Source organism: Nelumbo lutea, chromosome 7 (genome assembly GCF_056320005.1).
Source record: "Nelumbo lutea isolate HS-2025 chromosome 7, American lotus-T2T, whole genome shotgun sequence".
NCBI lineage: Eukaryota > Viridiplantae > Streptophyta > Magnoliopsida > Proteales > Nelumbonaceae > Nelumbo > Nelumbo lutea.
The window spans coordinates 15,806,671-15,821,979 of record NC_142690.1 but is presented as its reverse complement, the minus strand read 5'-3'; the positions used below and the strand labels follow the sequence as shown (position 1 = coordinate 15,821,979).

Sequence of the window (15,309 nt, the reverse complement as noted above, 5' to 3'; positions counted from 1 at the left end):
TTGTGCTCTCCCCTGATCCCATACTTCTGTTGTGACAGCGTTGTTAACATGGTTCTCGAAATCGGATTGGACCGGGCGGTCAGACCGGAAAAACCAAGAATCGGTTACTTGATTGGTTCCGTTTTTCCTAAAATTTAGATTTTTTCCTAAAACCGTTGATTTTGATCAGTAAACCATTGAACCGGACGGTTAATTGTTTGAACAGGCCAAGTGTTTAGTTTAAACGGTCAAACCGTTCGACCCAATAACCGGACCCGGACCAATTCGATTATTGAGTTGGTTTTAAAAACCATGATTGTTAATGCTTAATGGCTCCCCATTCCCTCATGGTGGCACAGTTCTCTTTTGGTGAAAACGAGGGGCATATATCTTTCCAGGTCAATTCACCTTATTCAATTGATAGCCAACGGCACTCGTTGGCAGTACAAATTTTGCATCTAAGAAATTGATGCAAACTTTGCACCCTCTCAAAAAAAAAAAAAGTTTTTCATCCTACGTACATTCTCTTTCACCACATAAAAAGTTCGATTTGCACTGCAAATATTCTGTGCCTTTGGCTCAGTTTGGAAAGAGTACAACAATATAAGGTATTTTGTATTTGTACTCCTTCCAAATTGAGCCTTTGTATTCATCAAAATGTCTTGAAGACGGTGGTAAAGAGGTTCACTTAATATGGGTCCATGATGTATAATTAAGCCTTTGTAGTTTCTTAATTATTATTCCATCCAATAATTCTTAGATATAATGACTGAATTCTACGGTGAATTAGTACTCTTCATAATTCATAATCATCCCGATCTAGTCTAGGCTGCCACGAAGCATGCAACCTAAGGCCAAGGTTCAAACTTCAGAGCTGTCATTCATAGGTAAATTAGGTGGAGAACAAATGATTGAACCTAGAGACCCCACCTAAATCCCTTTAATTGGTGTTCTTGTGGGTTCAAAGACTGATACATTTAGTACAACACAGGGATACATTGCCATATTTTAAACCTTGACCAGGGATCCTAGGTGCAATTTGGGCCAGATTAGATGCCAAATGGGCTACATTATCAACCCTAATTTTATATTTGTAGAGTACAAACATGCCATGAATATAATGCAATGCATCAAATTGATTTTATTCCTATTTTCTCTTTTTTTTTTACAAAACAAGAGATAGACATTTATTTGTTCTATTATATTATCATATCCGCAGTTATCTAACCAATGTTTTTAATTATTCTAAAAACAAGGCCATTCTGTACAGATTGCAGGAGGTTAGCAAAAGAACTGAAGCCTGTAATTGTACACTTATCCGACCTCCAGCGTGCATGTAAGAGATATACTAGAGCTTAGAAACTTATATTTTTTTATTTATAGAGAGATATTTTTATTGCACAGTTGCAAATGGATGTGAGAACGATTTTGTGAGGAATAAATCCAAATTCTTTTTATGCTTTCTATCAAGCTGATTCAATCCTCCATCTTTGTCTGAACTGGGTAAGGGACCAATGGTCTAAGACAAGATCACAGAATTGAATGGCAAAACAGGATGCATGTACCCGAACCCATATAGTTGGGATAAGGCTATGGTGATGATTGAGTAATTGTTAAATTTGGTGCTTGAGGTGATTGTAGTACCAGAGATGAAAAAAAGGCTTGTCGGGAGCTTACTGGGATGAAAAGCCAAGAAAAAAAGAACCCTTGCATTTTTTTAATGCATCTCAGAAGAGTAATACAAGGTTATTTAGTTAAATGAAAATGTATATAAAAAGAGATTTCCGAGGGTACGTGTGATTTTTCCATTTTATTATTATTATTTTTAATATTAATCTTTTTTCCACCATGAAAATTTATAGAGTGGAGAAGAGAGCTTTAGTAGGTTTTGGCATTGGTGTTGGGCATTTGGAGTTGTAAGCACCGTTGTCTCATAGGCCTTTTTTTAAGAAAATAACACTGGTTTTGTTTGGTACCAATGCTGGTAGCAACGTTTTCAATACTGATATATATTATCTAATGTCCAAGATGATACCGTATGGATGCCACATCATTGCACCACCGGAAACAACTCACTGTTTTCTTAGAAAACATTGAATTTGATGCTGCTCCAGACCACACTTTTCCAATTTTTAAGACATGGTCTGGAGTAACATTTTTTTTTTCTGGAAAAACGATACGAAATAAAAAAACTTTATTTGAAACACCACTTTCTCTGGTGTGGCCGCACCTCATTGATGCCAAACATCACCTAATTAATCAATTATACATACAGGAGATTGCATCCACACAAAATTAACGCATACACACTCTCTCTCTCTCTCAATAATTTATTATAGTTAAGCTAAGAAAGTAAACAGGTGATGGCATGGATTGGTGGACCATTTAGCCACATGGAGGGTGTCTGGTATTGGACACATAAACACTCGGACCTAATGACAGATTCAAAACTCTCATACTGTTATCAAAAGTGCAAACCACTAATCAGTCTATCTTTACCAAATATATGCATTTACTTCTATTCTAAGAATTATTGACAACAATTTCAAGGCCTGCAGGCACATCACATCGAGTCTTGTTTCGCTAATGAAGGTTGCAAGTGTCAGTACATCTCAGGACATTATTTGAACCTTGTCATCAATTCAACTGATGATTCATTAAAATTTTGCAACCGATGATTCATTAAAATTTTGCATAAGAGAGAGATCCTGTGTATGAGGCTTGAACTGAACTTGATGAGCTCACATGTGAGTGGGTGGTTATTATTGTGGTCACTCATGGAGGCAATCTTAGAGCCATTTACATGTTGGCCAGTCCTGAGGCTTCAGCTGAAAAGGTGCTGAATGCTTCAATGGCTACTCTTTCCAAGTCCAAGTTCAACCCACCAAACCGATTTTATCGGTTTTAGTTCTGAATTTTGCATTCTTATTATAACTGGATCGAGACTGGTTAATTTTTTTGCTGTTTCAAGTCAATTAATACATGAATCTATTATGTAATTCATAATATATTGAATTTCTTTTAATTTTGTTGTATTTTAAGTCAAAAAGGATAAAGTCTATAGATAGTATATATGATAATTTTGGTAGACTGGCCGGGCTTCGGGCTTCGGGCTTCGGACTCGGCTTTACATTGTTTTGGGGTTGGGTCTATTCAAAATTTTATCAAAGCCAAGTTCGAGTCTAGCCTATGAATAGATCTAAATTTTGGTTAAAAATATATTTACTATCTTTTAATTAAAATTATATTATCAAAAATAAGGTTAAAAATTATTATATCATAGCCATATCTAAGATGCCAAATATAATTGGGTCTAATTTGGTCAGATCCAATTGTCCCAATTAATAATTTGTTTGGTTTGATTTGGTTCTAGGCATATTTTATAGAACCGATTTATAATCCTGTCTTGACCCGGCCATTGACAACTCTAATACTAAGGACATGCATGTTACGGTGTATAATTGGGTCAATAAAGACTTTCACTGATAGGCTCTATGATGATAATCAATATTCTGAGCTCTATCAAATGTTGTGACTTCTGTAAAATTATAAGTCTTTATATCATTTGTTAATATTTCAGCTTATTTTCTTTGCTTTTGCCCTCTTTTCAGAGCCTCCTATTTGCACCAATAATTGAAGGAAGTGGATGAAGCCTTGTATCTAAGGTTTGAAATTTGGGCACGTATTTTCGAAGAAATGATATTACATTTTTTTTAACCTTTTTAGGATGATTATTCACATAGGGATAATTAAGTATGGACATTAACATTTGAAATCATTGAAATGTCCAAATTTTAAATATTTATAATATGCAATAGTCTCGATATGCCCAATATAATATAAGATATATAGCAGGCCATCCTAGTGGGATTAGAAATGGTCAAACCCTAAAAGTTTTTTTTTTTTTCTGCTGATTTCATATAAAGCTCATACTGATGGCAATGTATTTCAAACTATTTGTGATATATTGATGACCAAAGCAGTATTCATCCTTAATTAAAGAGGTAGAATTAATTAAGATACATTGCAATGCCATGAATCTGAACAGTACTACTCAAATACCAACCGATCGAGAGGGGATTTATGAGATTTTACACGTGTCCGAATCTTATTTCTTCCAACACTCTTGGTAGAATTTCTTAATATTTCAAAAATGAATAAATGATTTTCCCAGACAGCTCATGTGATGCATATGAGGTTATAATTTAACTTCATCAGTTGGCACAATTATTGTCATGTGCCAATAATTTCCACCAATAATTCAGGGAAGTGGTTTACTGGTTGAGGCGTTTTATCTATAAATACTCCATTCAATTAACTCCTCACAAGGGAGATTAATTGCTTTAATCTATCTTTCTCTCTGTCTTCCCTCTCTCTCTCACATACACAGATATGGCTACTTGTCTTGTATCTAATGAGCCAACGTGAGTTTACTCACAATGATCTCTCTCTCTCTCTCTCTTCATGACTTTGTTCTTTCCTCCGTAAGTTTACTTAGAAAAGTTTTCTTCTCTTCGCTTCTCATTTTATGTTTTCTTTGTAAACTTTTTATTAGTATTGTTTCATTTATGATTATCCTTTTTTTTTCATTTTATTTTTGCTAAGAAGAGTTCCTATCTATTTGTATTGAGGTTAATGGAAACTACTACTCCTAAGTGTTGGCTATTGAAAATTTCAAAATTGCTTTTAAAGTCTGAAAGATCCGCTTATATGGAACAAAGGGTTTAGTTCGGGAATGATGTCAGGCTCTGCCATTATGGTTTTCATTTGTTCCATATAATATGGAATAAGAATAACATTTTTAATAGATAGTATTTCTATTGAATGCAACCAAGGCCATTACCTCCATTATCTATGGTATGACTTTCAATTCTTTCTTCTTTTTCATTCTCAATAGCTCCCTCTCTTTTCTTTTTGAAGTCTTTATTAGATCCCCCCATGTCCACAATGAGCATTACAGAGCAGATCATATCCAGCTCTTTTAAATCCTTTTTGGTTTTACTTCTGGGCCTCAGTTGCCCTCATGGCTATTCTATGTAACTACCCTTCCTTCCTTCCTTAGGAGTTGGTCAATTTTAACTAAATGAATGCTTTTCACCAAAAAAATGTTGGTTCCAACAATCTGTAATCCCAGAAATGGTGGACTAGGTTCCAACAGGGAGCAATGGTCACGGGATTTGATCCCGTCCCCCCACCTAGTTGGTCCGTTCGCATATTTCATACCCATGTTCTCATGCTTGCCAACATAAAACATATCATGTTCAAGTTTACATATATACATACATACATACATACATACTTACATATGGCATAAAATAATATTTTTGCAGTTTATAAGAATATACCATATTATATGAGTATAAATATATAATTTTGAAGTAAGAAATCTGTTCAACATGAAAAAGAATTGTCATTGTAGAGTACATTCCGAGTAGGAATAATCTATCATTTTTTCACTCTAATAGCAAAAATAGTATTATATATGTGGTGATAATTTTCCTTGTTTTCTACATATATATGCACAATAAAATGCAACTTTGAACAAATAAGGGACTGTCCTTTGATATAGATTGGATAGTTGCAAATGCTTTATTTTTCAAATTATTCAGATCATAGATTAATTTGTGGGTTCTTAGTTTTAACCTTGCTAAAATTATTCTCCCAATTCCAAACAAAAGAAAAAAAAAATGTTCAATCACTGACTAATTAGTTGAATTGCAACTCTCAGAATCAATCCATTGGTTGCCACTGCGACAGAAGAGTTCCCAACCAGTGTGCCGCATGATGTTGCTGAGATTGTTCTGGTTCGTCATGGTGAGACCACATGGAATGCATCTGGAAGAATTCAGGTATATTCAGAAATAATCAATTAATGTATGAATATGTAGAAATCTACAAAAAGAGGAAGAAGTGTCAAGCAACTGTAGTTGAAGTTATCTCTATGGCTAGCTTTTCCCATCTCCATCCAACAACTGAAAAGTGTGAAGGTGACTTTGGCTACAGTTAATGTTTGGATAAGCTTTAGGATTAGTTTTGAGACTTAAAAATTGTTTTGGCTTTAGATAGTAAATCATATAACAGAATATACTTCTCGTTTAATTTGGATACTTGGTTTTACCTCACAGGGCCAACTAGAATCAGAGCTGAATGAGGTGGGATGGAAGCAAGCAGTTGCAGTTAAGATCTCAACTTATGCAAACCTATTTCTTTACACCTGGTTCATCTTGGCATTCATTTGTTTGTGATTTTGATTTTTGATTTGTACTTGTACCTGCAGCAAAATTTGCACCTCTGTCTCATGGCATTGCATGTTTAACAGCCAGCAGAACTCATTGGCAGTACAAATTTTGCACCTAAAAAACTGATGCAAACCATAAAAAATAAAAAATAAAAATAAAACCCTTCATCTTACCTACATTCTCTTTCACAGGAAGAGGATTAATTTGCAGTCCTGAAAATTTACAATTGCATAAATGAATTCACAATTTAAACAAACTGATCCATCGATTCATCAAAATGTGTGCAATAGTTGAATCTAAGCCTGCCCATGATGGGCTGCCATAACCATGAGTGATGCCCAGGCGGGTCCATTCATTAATCATCCAGATCTAATCTGGGGCCAAGATTCAAACTTTAGAGCTGTTATTTATTAGGTACAATAAGAGGGGTACTAATTATTGAACCTAAAGGCCCCCCTTAAATCCTTTGAGTGGGGAACAAACATTCGAAAAAGCTTCGATGCCAATTGGGCTGCAACCATGAATGCAATGCATCAAATTGTTTTTTTTTTTTTCTAATTTTTTACAAAACAAGAGAGAAAAATATTGTATACACATTTATCTGTTCTATTATATTGGTTATATAATCAATGTTTTGTAATTATTCTAATAACAATATTGCCATTGTATACAGATTGCAGATAGGCTAGCCAAAGAACTGAAGCCTGTAGCTGTGTACTCATCAGACCTCAAGCGTGCCAAAAACACTGCAGATATGATTGCAAATAAATGCCACATTCCTGAGGTACATTTTTTTTCTTAGTTTTCTTCCATCTTTATCCGGTCTGGGGATTCTTGGGACCACGGCGGTGTAAAACAAGAACACACAGAGGACAGAATGGTGAAACGGGATTTATGTAGCCGACCCCATATAGTAGTACGTACCTCAGGCTTGGTTGATTGAAGAATTAATCTGTTAAATTTGGGTGGTGGTTCAGGTGATTGTAGTACCAGAGTTGAAGGAAAGGCATGTGGGGAGTTTACAGGGATTGACTTGGGATGAAAGCCAAGGGAAAGAGCCAGAAGCCTACCGTGCATTTTTCTCATCTCAGGAGGACCTTGAAATCCCTGTATCTTTCATCCATCTTTTCTTTTCTGCATTAAAGAGTAGATTATTTATCACAGGATTGTTTACATAAAACAAAATGTACATGAATTGAGATTGTTAATTATCATCCTTTTTCACCGTCTTCTTCAACATATGTAGGGTGGGGGAGAGAGCTTTAATCAACTCTGCGAAAGGTCTGTGGCTGCCCTATACGAAATTGCATCCAGACACAAAGGTTCTCTCTCTCTCTCTCTCTCTCTCTCTCTCTCTCTCTCAATAATTTAGTCTAGTGATTTGGCTAAGAAAGTAAATAAGTGATGACATGGGTTGGTGCATCATAATTCAGCCTTATACATGGCGTAGTGATTGCGACTTCGTACATGTTAAGCTGAACACACAGATGGAGGGTGTCTGGTATTGGACACATAACCCACTCCAACCCAATCACATATCAGTACTCTCTATCTTTCATCAAACACATTTTCTTCTGTTCTCAGCTAGAATTGACAACAGATTCAAGGTTGCAAGTAGTACAGATATCCTAATACATAATCTGAACCGTGCTATTATTAACTGATGATTCATCGAAATTAATTATGCATTAACTTGATGAGCACACAGGAGAGAGAGTCATTGTGGTCACTCATGGAGGTAATCTGAGAGCCATCTACATGTCGGTGACTCGTGAGTCTTCAGCAGGAAAGGTGTTGAATGCTTCAGTCAATGTTCTCCATCTCTCAGAGCAGAAATGGGCTTTCAAGTCTTGGAGCGACGTCACTCACCTCAACGAGGTTGGATTCCTTCAACGCGGCTTCAATGGCGACTCTTTCCAAGTAGTAGTCTAAGTTCCAACCAGTGTGGAGCAGCAGATCTCCTTATATATGTTATAATTAATTCAGATGTTTTGTTTGTATTGCCATTATATTTGGGTCGGGACTGGTTTTTGCTGTTCTAAACTGATGAAGACCCGAACTTGTTATGTAATTCATGATATATAAAAGTCTCCTGGTTTTCTTTTAATTTTGGTGTATTTTATGTCTTAAAGTTTAGGGATAAATTCTATAGACAGTATATATAAGATAATTTTGGTTGAACACTTGTTTTGTTTTATCAACCTAGCTATATGGTTAATTTCCTATTTATTGTCACTTTCTTAAAGTTATAATATCAAAAAATGAAGTTCCAATTAAGGTTTTATAACATAGGTAATTGGGTCTAATCGTGTCAGATCTGATTATTCCGATTAATTGGTTTGGTTCTGAGTCTATATTATATAATATTTAATGATCGACTTAGGACGGTGCCACCCTGTCATGAACCAGACCAGAGTCACCTGACCCATTGACAGCGCATGTATTAAGCCGGTGGAGAGCATCACAAGGTCATAATTTTAGTTTTTTCTTCAAAATTTATATGAAATTTTGCCTTTATTTACTATAAGAGCATAAAGAAAAAGGGTATTGAAGAGGTGGTATTCAATGTACCGATTACTCAAAGGGTAAAAATATTGAGGAAAATCCATAACAATTGAATTGGATGGGTAAAGTTGTCCTTAATTAGCCTGGTTTTGTTTCCAATGGAATTTTATTTGCACTTATGCAAAATTATAGGAGTGCAAACAATTTTAATGAAAATATTGATTTGCTTTTGTCTCAACTTTTACCTTATTTTGTTTGTTTTAATTGGTGACGGAGTAAAATGAAAAATAATCCTGAATTTCCATTCATGTCATTTGCACTCCCATGCATTTGTTGGTAATAATACAAATAAAATTGCTATTGCAAACCAACAGAGAAATCATATATTTTGCAACCATATAAATAAGGGTGTCAATGGACCGTCCGTCCAGTCCAAAATCAATTTCGACGGATTGGACAGACCAAAAAGATATAGTGGATTGGACCAATCCAGTCAAAAATATTTATTAAATTGGACTGGACCTGGTCCATTTGTATAAGTTTATATTGAATTTGTTTGGATTAAGCCAATATCGGGAGTGTCAATGGATCGGTTTTGGGTTGAAACCAATCTAAATTAAAATAAATTTAAACAAATTGAACGGTCCAAACATTAAATTGGACTGATCCAAAATAATCCAAATTATTCATTGGATTGGATTGGACCTGATCCATTTATAATGAACTCAAATTAGACTGAATCTAATCTAATTGGACCAAATCCAATTCAATCGACACCCCTACGATATAAACACAATGGTTTAAAGACCTTGATAGTCAGGGCCAACCCCCTAACAAACGATGCCAACAATATTATCGAATTGCCCACATATCAATAAGACTCTCACTGATACCAGTATTTTGAATCTTGTCTATATCTCTTGACTAATCGTTAGGTGGTCTATCTCTTTGATAAAATGGTGCCCAAGTCTCAACTCAACTCAACTCAATTCAAGCTTATTCCCAACTCATTGGTTTCAGCTACACCTACATGAATCCTCTCCAGCTATGGTGCTCTGTCAAGAGTTATGATTTCTGTCAAATTACAAGTCTTCAAATCATTAATTTGTTATACATTAGGCTATTTTCTTTGGTCCCCATCTCTTTAATGCCTACAATTTCCACCATTTCTAAGTCCTCCCTGATACCCTGATTATGATTTTTTATTTTGTTATTTCTAATCTTGCCACTTATCCATATCCATATCTTCATCTTTGATACACTCGTTTTGTTAAATAAGTTGTTTCTGAATTGCTACACTCTATCTCTTAGGTTGTGTTTGGTTTGAAGGAAAAGGTCGGAAAGGGAAGGGAGGTTTCCCTACTTTTTCCTTCGAACCAAACATAGCCTTATAGAAATACTGGTCTCATAATTGTATTGTGGAATTTTTCCCATGGTATCATTGGTGTAGGATGGCTGCACAGCCCATTGGATGCACCCATCCCACTTGACTCTATTTCTGTAATATTGAAACATGTTTATCTCTTACCTCTTAGTGCTCACTAGACCTTTTTGTGGGTCAGGCTTGGGCTCAGCTTTATGCTTTTTGGGCTTGGGCTTTGGGCTGGGCCCATTTAAATCTTGGCAAAAGCTAAGCCCAATCCCAGCCATGAACAGGTATAGTGCTCACTCTATGGCTGGATATATGGATGATAATTTATGATCCTGCCCCGCCCAGCCCACAAATTTCCAGGCCCAGGCCCACCCCAGTCTGGACCCACATCAAGCCTGCACAGAATGTGGGCTGGGCCCAGACAAAGAAAGCCCTAGGCACGACTAGCCTTTCCTGGCCCAGAAATATTGCATATAAATCTGGTTATGTGCCTTATCTGCTTAGAATGACACTTGTGAGATTGTATCCGTGGAAAGTGCTAAAGTGAACACGAATAATTGCAAAAGTGCTCAAAGAATTTAATCTCAATATAATTTAGGACAATTGGTTTATGTAATATCACTTATGAAATAATTGTTCCAAGTCAGCAAGGTTTGTTCAAAGCAAATATTTGTGGTTGATATTATACTGACAAGGAAATAATTCATTATACTGTTAATTACTTAAAGTATTCTTAAATTATCTGACAATTATTTAAAGTATCCCTAACATTTTAGAACCTAATTAAAGCATGCCTAAAGTTTCTGAAATTCACTTTTTGTTATGACAAAAAGTGTAACTATTAAATTGACATTCCAAAAACATATAATTTTTTATATATTAATTATAAGATAGAATTGGGATCACAATGAGTTATTCCAATTACAACTGTGTGGTTGGGCAGAATGGGAATCCTATTCCCATTCCTGCTGGAATGGCATTGGCATTCCCCTATTTTAAGGAATTTCCATTTCCCACCCCTCGGGAAATGGGAATGAAATCCCATTCTTGTTGATTGCAATTATCATTCCCATTTCAGTCTCAACTAAACAGACTATGGGAATGGATCGTTCTAATTCCAATTGCGAGTGTAAACCAAATGGACCCTAAATTCATTGATCTAACAATGATTTATGTCAAAAATGAAATTTTCTAAATTTTTTAAGAAACTTTAATAATTAATAAAATAATTTATTTATATATTTTTAAATGATTTTGTTGATAAGGAAGACCTATAAGATAGATCGATAAATGATTTATCAAATTCATTGATCTCGGTAACAGTCTCTTGTACAAGGATATTCAAAAGAAATGAAGGGATACATGACCATGTATGAATTCCAGAGCAAGAGAGAAAATTTTGCTAGTCGATGTGCAGCTCTGTTTGTTGATCTGTAGACATGGGTTACCGAGATATTCTGAAAGTGAAGCAATAGATGTCTACATTCAGCCACAAGAATGCTGATAGACCACGGTGCATGGTTCTCACAAAGTGTCATCAGTTCTGAAGTTGAGACATGAACGAAACCAAACTGGTTGTACCATTGGGCAGTGGGAAAATAAGTGTGAGACTCTCCCAAGCTCGAACATAGACTTTGTTCTTGCCATCAACACTCCCCCACCAGAAATCTCAGCAAAGATTGCTGATAGAATGGCACACCGTTTTAGGCAATAAGAATGTCTACATGCTGTAAAGAGGAATTGCCTCCTGAGAAAGGACTTTTGGCTTTCCATCCGCTTAATTTAGACCATATCTTATCAATTACAACATTCCAGTCTTTTAAACTTTGAGCTTGAAAAAAATAATGGTCCCCCTAAATGTCTCTCAGAAAGAGGCAAGTTGTAGTTTGAGCATACAATGTGTATTAGAATTTAATGGGACCTCTAGAAAAACAATTTAATGTTTTAGTTGGTAGATTAGAAGCTCAAACATCATTTGATGTGTTATTAGTAAATTTATTGCATGATGTCTACATGTTCTAGATCCCGGTATTGTTGATTCTAATATTTTTCTTCATATAAATCATTAAGGCTGCATTTGGAAACGATGCAAATAAGTTGAGTGTAAAAGTGTCTATATAAATTGCAAAGTTTAGTTAGTTTTGCACCGATAAATTTACCTTATTAGCAAATAGACTTTTGGCTGTAATAGATGCAAACACGAATTCCAATAAAGCATGTGACTTTTTTTTATCAAAAACCTACTTGAATGCAAACTTACTTATTTTTCATTGTTGTACTTTTATATGTTATTATCAATATAAATATGCATTGGAAAATGTGTTTTCTGTCATTTGTTAATACATAAATGTAGTGTTTGCCAAATACAGGCAAAAGTGAACCAGAGACAAATTTACATTGAACCGGGATTTATACTCCATTTGCATCGTTTCCAAATGCAACTTAAAGTATGTTTTTCTTATGTGTTTATACCTTATTCGTAGTTATTTCAACCTTAGTGTTGCATATTAGTAGCAATCAAGGAAGATATTTTCCATTTACTTTTTTATTATTTTCCTTTCATTCTTTTTCTGTACATGCCCGTATTTCTGGGAACGGGAAGAGACGACTCTCCTCTATATGTATGTATTCAAGCAAAGTATCAATGAAACACACAATTTACCTCCTACAGTTTTATTACTTGAGTTTAATCCATTGGTGTATATTTATATGATTTCTAAGAGCTTTCTCAATGCATCTAAGAGTATCATAATATGTATTTATGTGTATGCAAGGCGCATTCATTATCCAAGCCTACATAAGAGTATCATGGGTCAGGCTTATGACTTGACTTTTGCAAAATTTGAATGGGCCTGACCCAAAGCCTGAGCCTGACACAGTGTAAAGTCGGACCTAAAGCCCAGCTCATGAACAGGTCTATTGGTTAGTGGCTACGTACTTACCTATTGCATGGTGAGAAAGATGTACATGATCAGGCCACGAAAATACTGTCATTTGCAGTCAAATGGCTCACATTAGATAAATTTATGCCTTTATGATATGTGTTGATGGTTCTTGTGTAACTAATGATGAAGCTGCAAGCAATAGTGGGCTCAAGCTTTTGGTCTGCAAAAAGCATACATTCATACTAATTCCGCAACCTTAGTAGCACAACATTATTACCATGAAGACTAAGAGGATGTTTGGTTCCGTTAGCATTTAATCCCCTTATTGAAAAAATGTCATCACACCAGTGCCACATGGGTATTTATATTTAGGGATAAGTGGACTGCAATCCACCTCATAAATCTGAATTGCAGCCCCCCCCCCCCTATAAATCGCATCCTACCTGTGAATTTAGCATCAATCCACAAGTAGGATTCAATCCACCCCTAGAAATCCTAGTTCCACATTAGGGGTGGATTGAACTATAAAAACCCCTTATATTTATTGCATATGAAACCACAGTTTGGTTTCACCATTTATCAAATACTAGGAAACTAAAATGCTTGGTTCTTTGTGCATGGGATATTTGAGGAAACGTCAAATTTTTCTTTTCCTTTTACACCCCAGCATTTCTTATGTGGCATGCTTTTATAGGTGTTAAACTGAGGTAGAAAGCAATAAACGTTTAAAGTAATGCACAACCAAACAAAAAAAAAACAAGAAAGTTTAAAGTGAAAAACATTTAAAATAAGATGGTACAAATAAACATTTGAAGTACTAAATGGCCTCTTTGTAAACTCCAATGGAACCAAATATTTACTAAGACAAGAAGATGGATGGAGATCGAGGAGATTCTATTGATTACAAGCTCTTTTGACTTTTGTAGTGTCCAAACATCTCAATATAATGTGATAATATAATACCTCATGAACTTGCTGCCAAGGTTCAAAATATCACAACGTATTGATCTGTATCGGTCGACACATATTGTTCCGACAAGAACCCAAGACGCAGAATGAGTATAAATCATTTGTTCTGTTTCTTTTCGTACGTATCGGTCAATACGAGCCTGTATTGGACTGTTTCGGATCTATATCGACTGATACAAGCCAGAAACAGTCCGATACAGTTCAGATCTGCATCGTTATTCGTTAATCCATATTTAATACTGAATCTCATTAATGTCATTTATTTAAGTCTAATTTCTCTTTCATTAATTAGCCAATTACTCCAATGCAAATTTAAATTTGAATTTTAGCGCCTAATTCAAATTCTCTCATTAATTCCTTAAAGGGTAAAATACAAAAACCTCCCCTAAAATTTCTGACATTCATAAAAACTTCCCTTATAGCTTTATTTTAACAAATATCTCCCTTTAACTTTTGAGAAACTCAACAAAAACCTCCCTTCCATCATCATCCTAAAGCATCTAACAATCATAAAAACATCCCCTAAAGTTTCTAAAATTTCTAACAATCATAAAAACCTCTCTTATAGATTCATTTTAACAAATACCTCCAATGAACTTTTGAGAAACTCAACAAAAACCTCCCTTCTGTCATCATCCTAGACAGAAAACATTAGACTGATGCATCAGTTTTTTTCTAAATACCAATTCTACCCTTTTATAAATTATTTTACACACAAGATTATAAAAATAATCCCATTTTAACTCAACAAAAACCTCATTTAACAATCATCTCAATAATTCATGTATTTTTGCTAAGTTAAAATGGGATTATTTCAATAATTTTGTATATAAAATAATTTATAAAAGAGTAGAATGGATATTTGGAAAAAACTAGTGCCTCAGTTTAACGTTTTCCGTCTAGGACGGTAACAAAAGGGAGGTCTTTGTCGAGTTTCTAAGAAGTTCAAAAGAGATATTTATTAAAATGAAACTATAGAAGAGGTTTTTATGATTGTCAAAAACTTTAGGAGAGGCTTCTTTATTTTACCCTTCCTTTAATTAATGATGTTAGCGTAAAAACGTCAAATTTTAGTTATAACCAAGGCTCAAAGTATCAGAAATGCAAGGTGTATCAGAAACGTCAAATTTACATCTTTGCATTTGTGCTCCTTTCAAGCTTGGCCTAGATTGCAGTTTTTAATTAAAGCTCCACTATCCAAGATTTACCTCTTTACAGTGCTGCTGCAATGCTGTAGTTAGTTGGAACAGGGCTTCTACGATGACGAGTGCTTTTGCAGCGCCGGTATTTTTGTATATTAAAAGAAAACTGAAAAGATGGAATGAAAGGTACGACTCAATCTACAACTTAGCTTCTATTA

At 35.0% G+C, this 15,309-nt stretch overlaps 1 protein-coding gene across 4 annotated transcripts; it reads left to right on the top strand.

The window, feature by feature from the left end:
• Positions 1-4,258: 4,258 nt before the first annotated feature.
• On the top strand, positions 4,259-8,325 carry LOC148845302 (metal-independent phosphoserine phosphatase-like). Of its 4 annotated transcripts, none has more exons than XM_088955800.1 (7): positions 4,260-4,403; positions 5,708-5,828; positions 6,105-6,155; positions 6,892-7,002; positions 7,196-7,327; positions 7,465-7,540; positions 7,927-8,325. In XM_088955800.1, exons 1-7 carry the CDS (start codon positions 4,372-4,374, stop codon positions 8,148-8,150), a joined length of 747 nt encoding a protein of 248 aa, XP_088811926.1. In that variant the 5' UTR covers positions 4,260-4,371; the 3' UTR covers positions 8,151-8,325. The 4 variants fall into 4 exon arrangements, with proteins under 4 accessions (XP_088811928.1, XP_088811926.1, XP_088811927.1 ...); XM_088955801.1 differs by having other exon boundaries at positions 4,301-4,463; XM_088955802.1 differs by lacking the exon at positions 7,196-7,327 and having other exon boundaries at positions 4,259-4,403.
• The last annotated feature ends 6,984 nt before the right edge of the window (positions 8,326-15,309 follow it).

What these genes read in the sequence shown, in the direction of transcription:
- LOC148845302 (XM_088955800.1), top strand. Translation starts at nt 4,372, where the DNA reads ATGGCTACTTGTCTTGTATCTAATGAGCCAAC. An exon ending in ATAAATGCCACATTCCTGAG is followed by an intron (nt 7,003 to 7,195) that starts GTACATTTTTTT and finishes GTGGTGGTTCAG; the next exon opens with GTGATTGTAGTACCAGAGTT. An exon ending in AGGAGGACCTTGAAATCCCT is followed by an intron (nt 7,328 to 7,464) that starts GTATCTTTCATC and finishes CAACATATGTAG; the next exon opens with GGTGGGGGAGAGAGCTTTAA.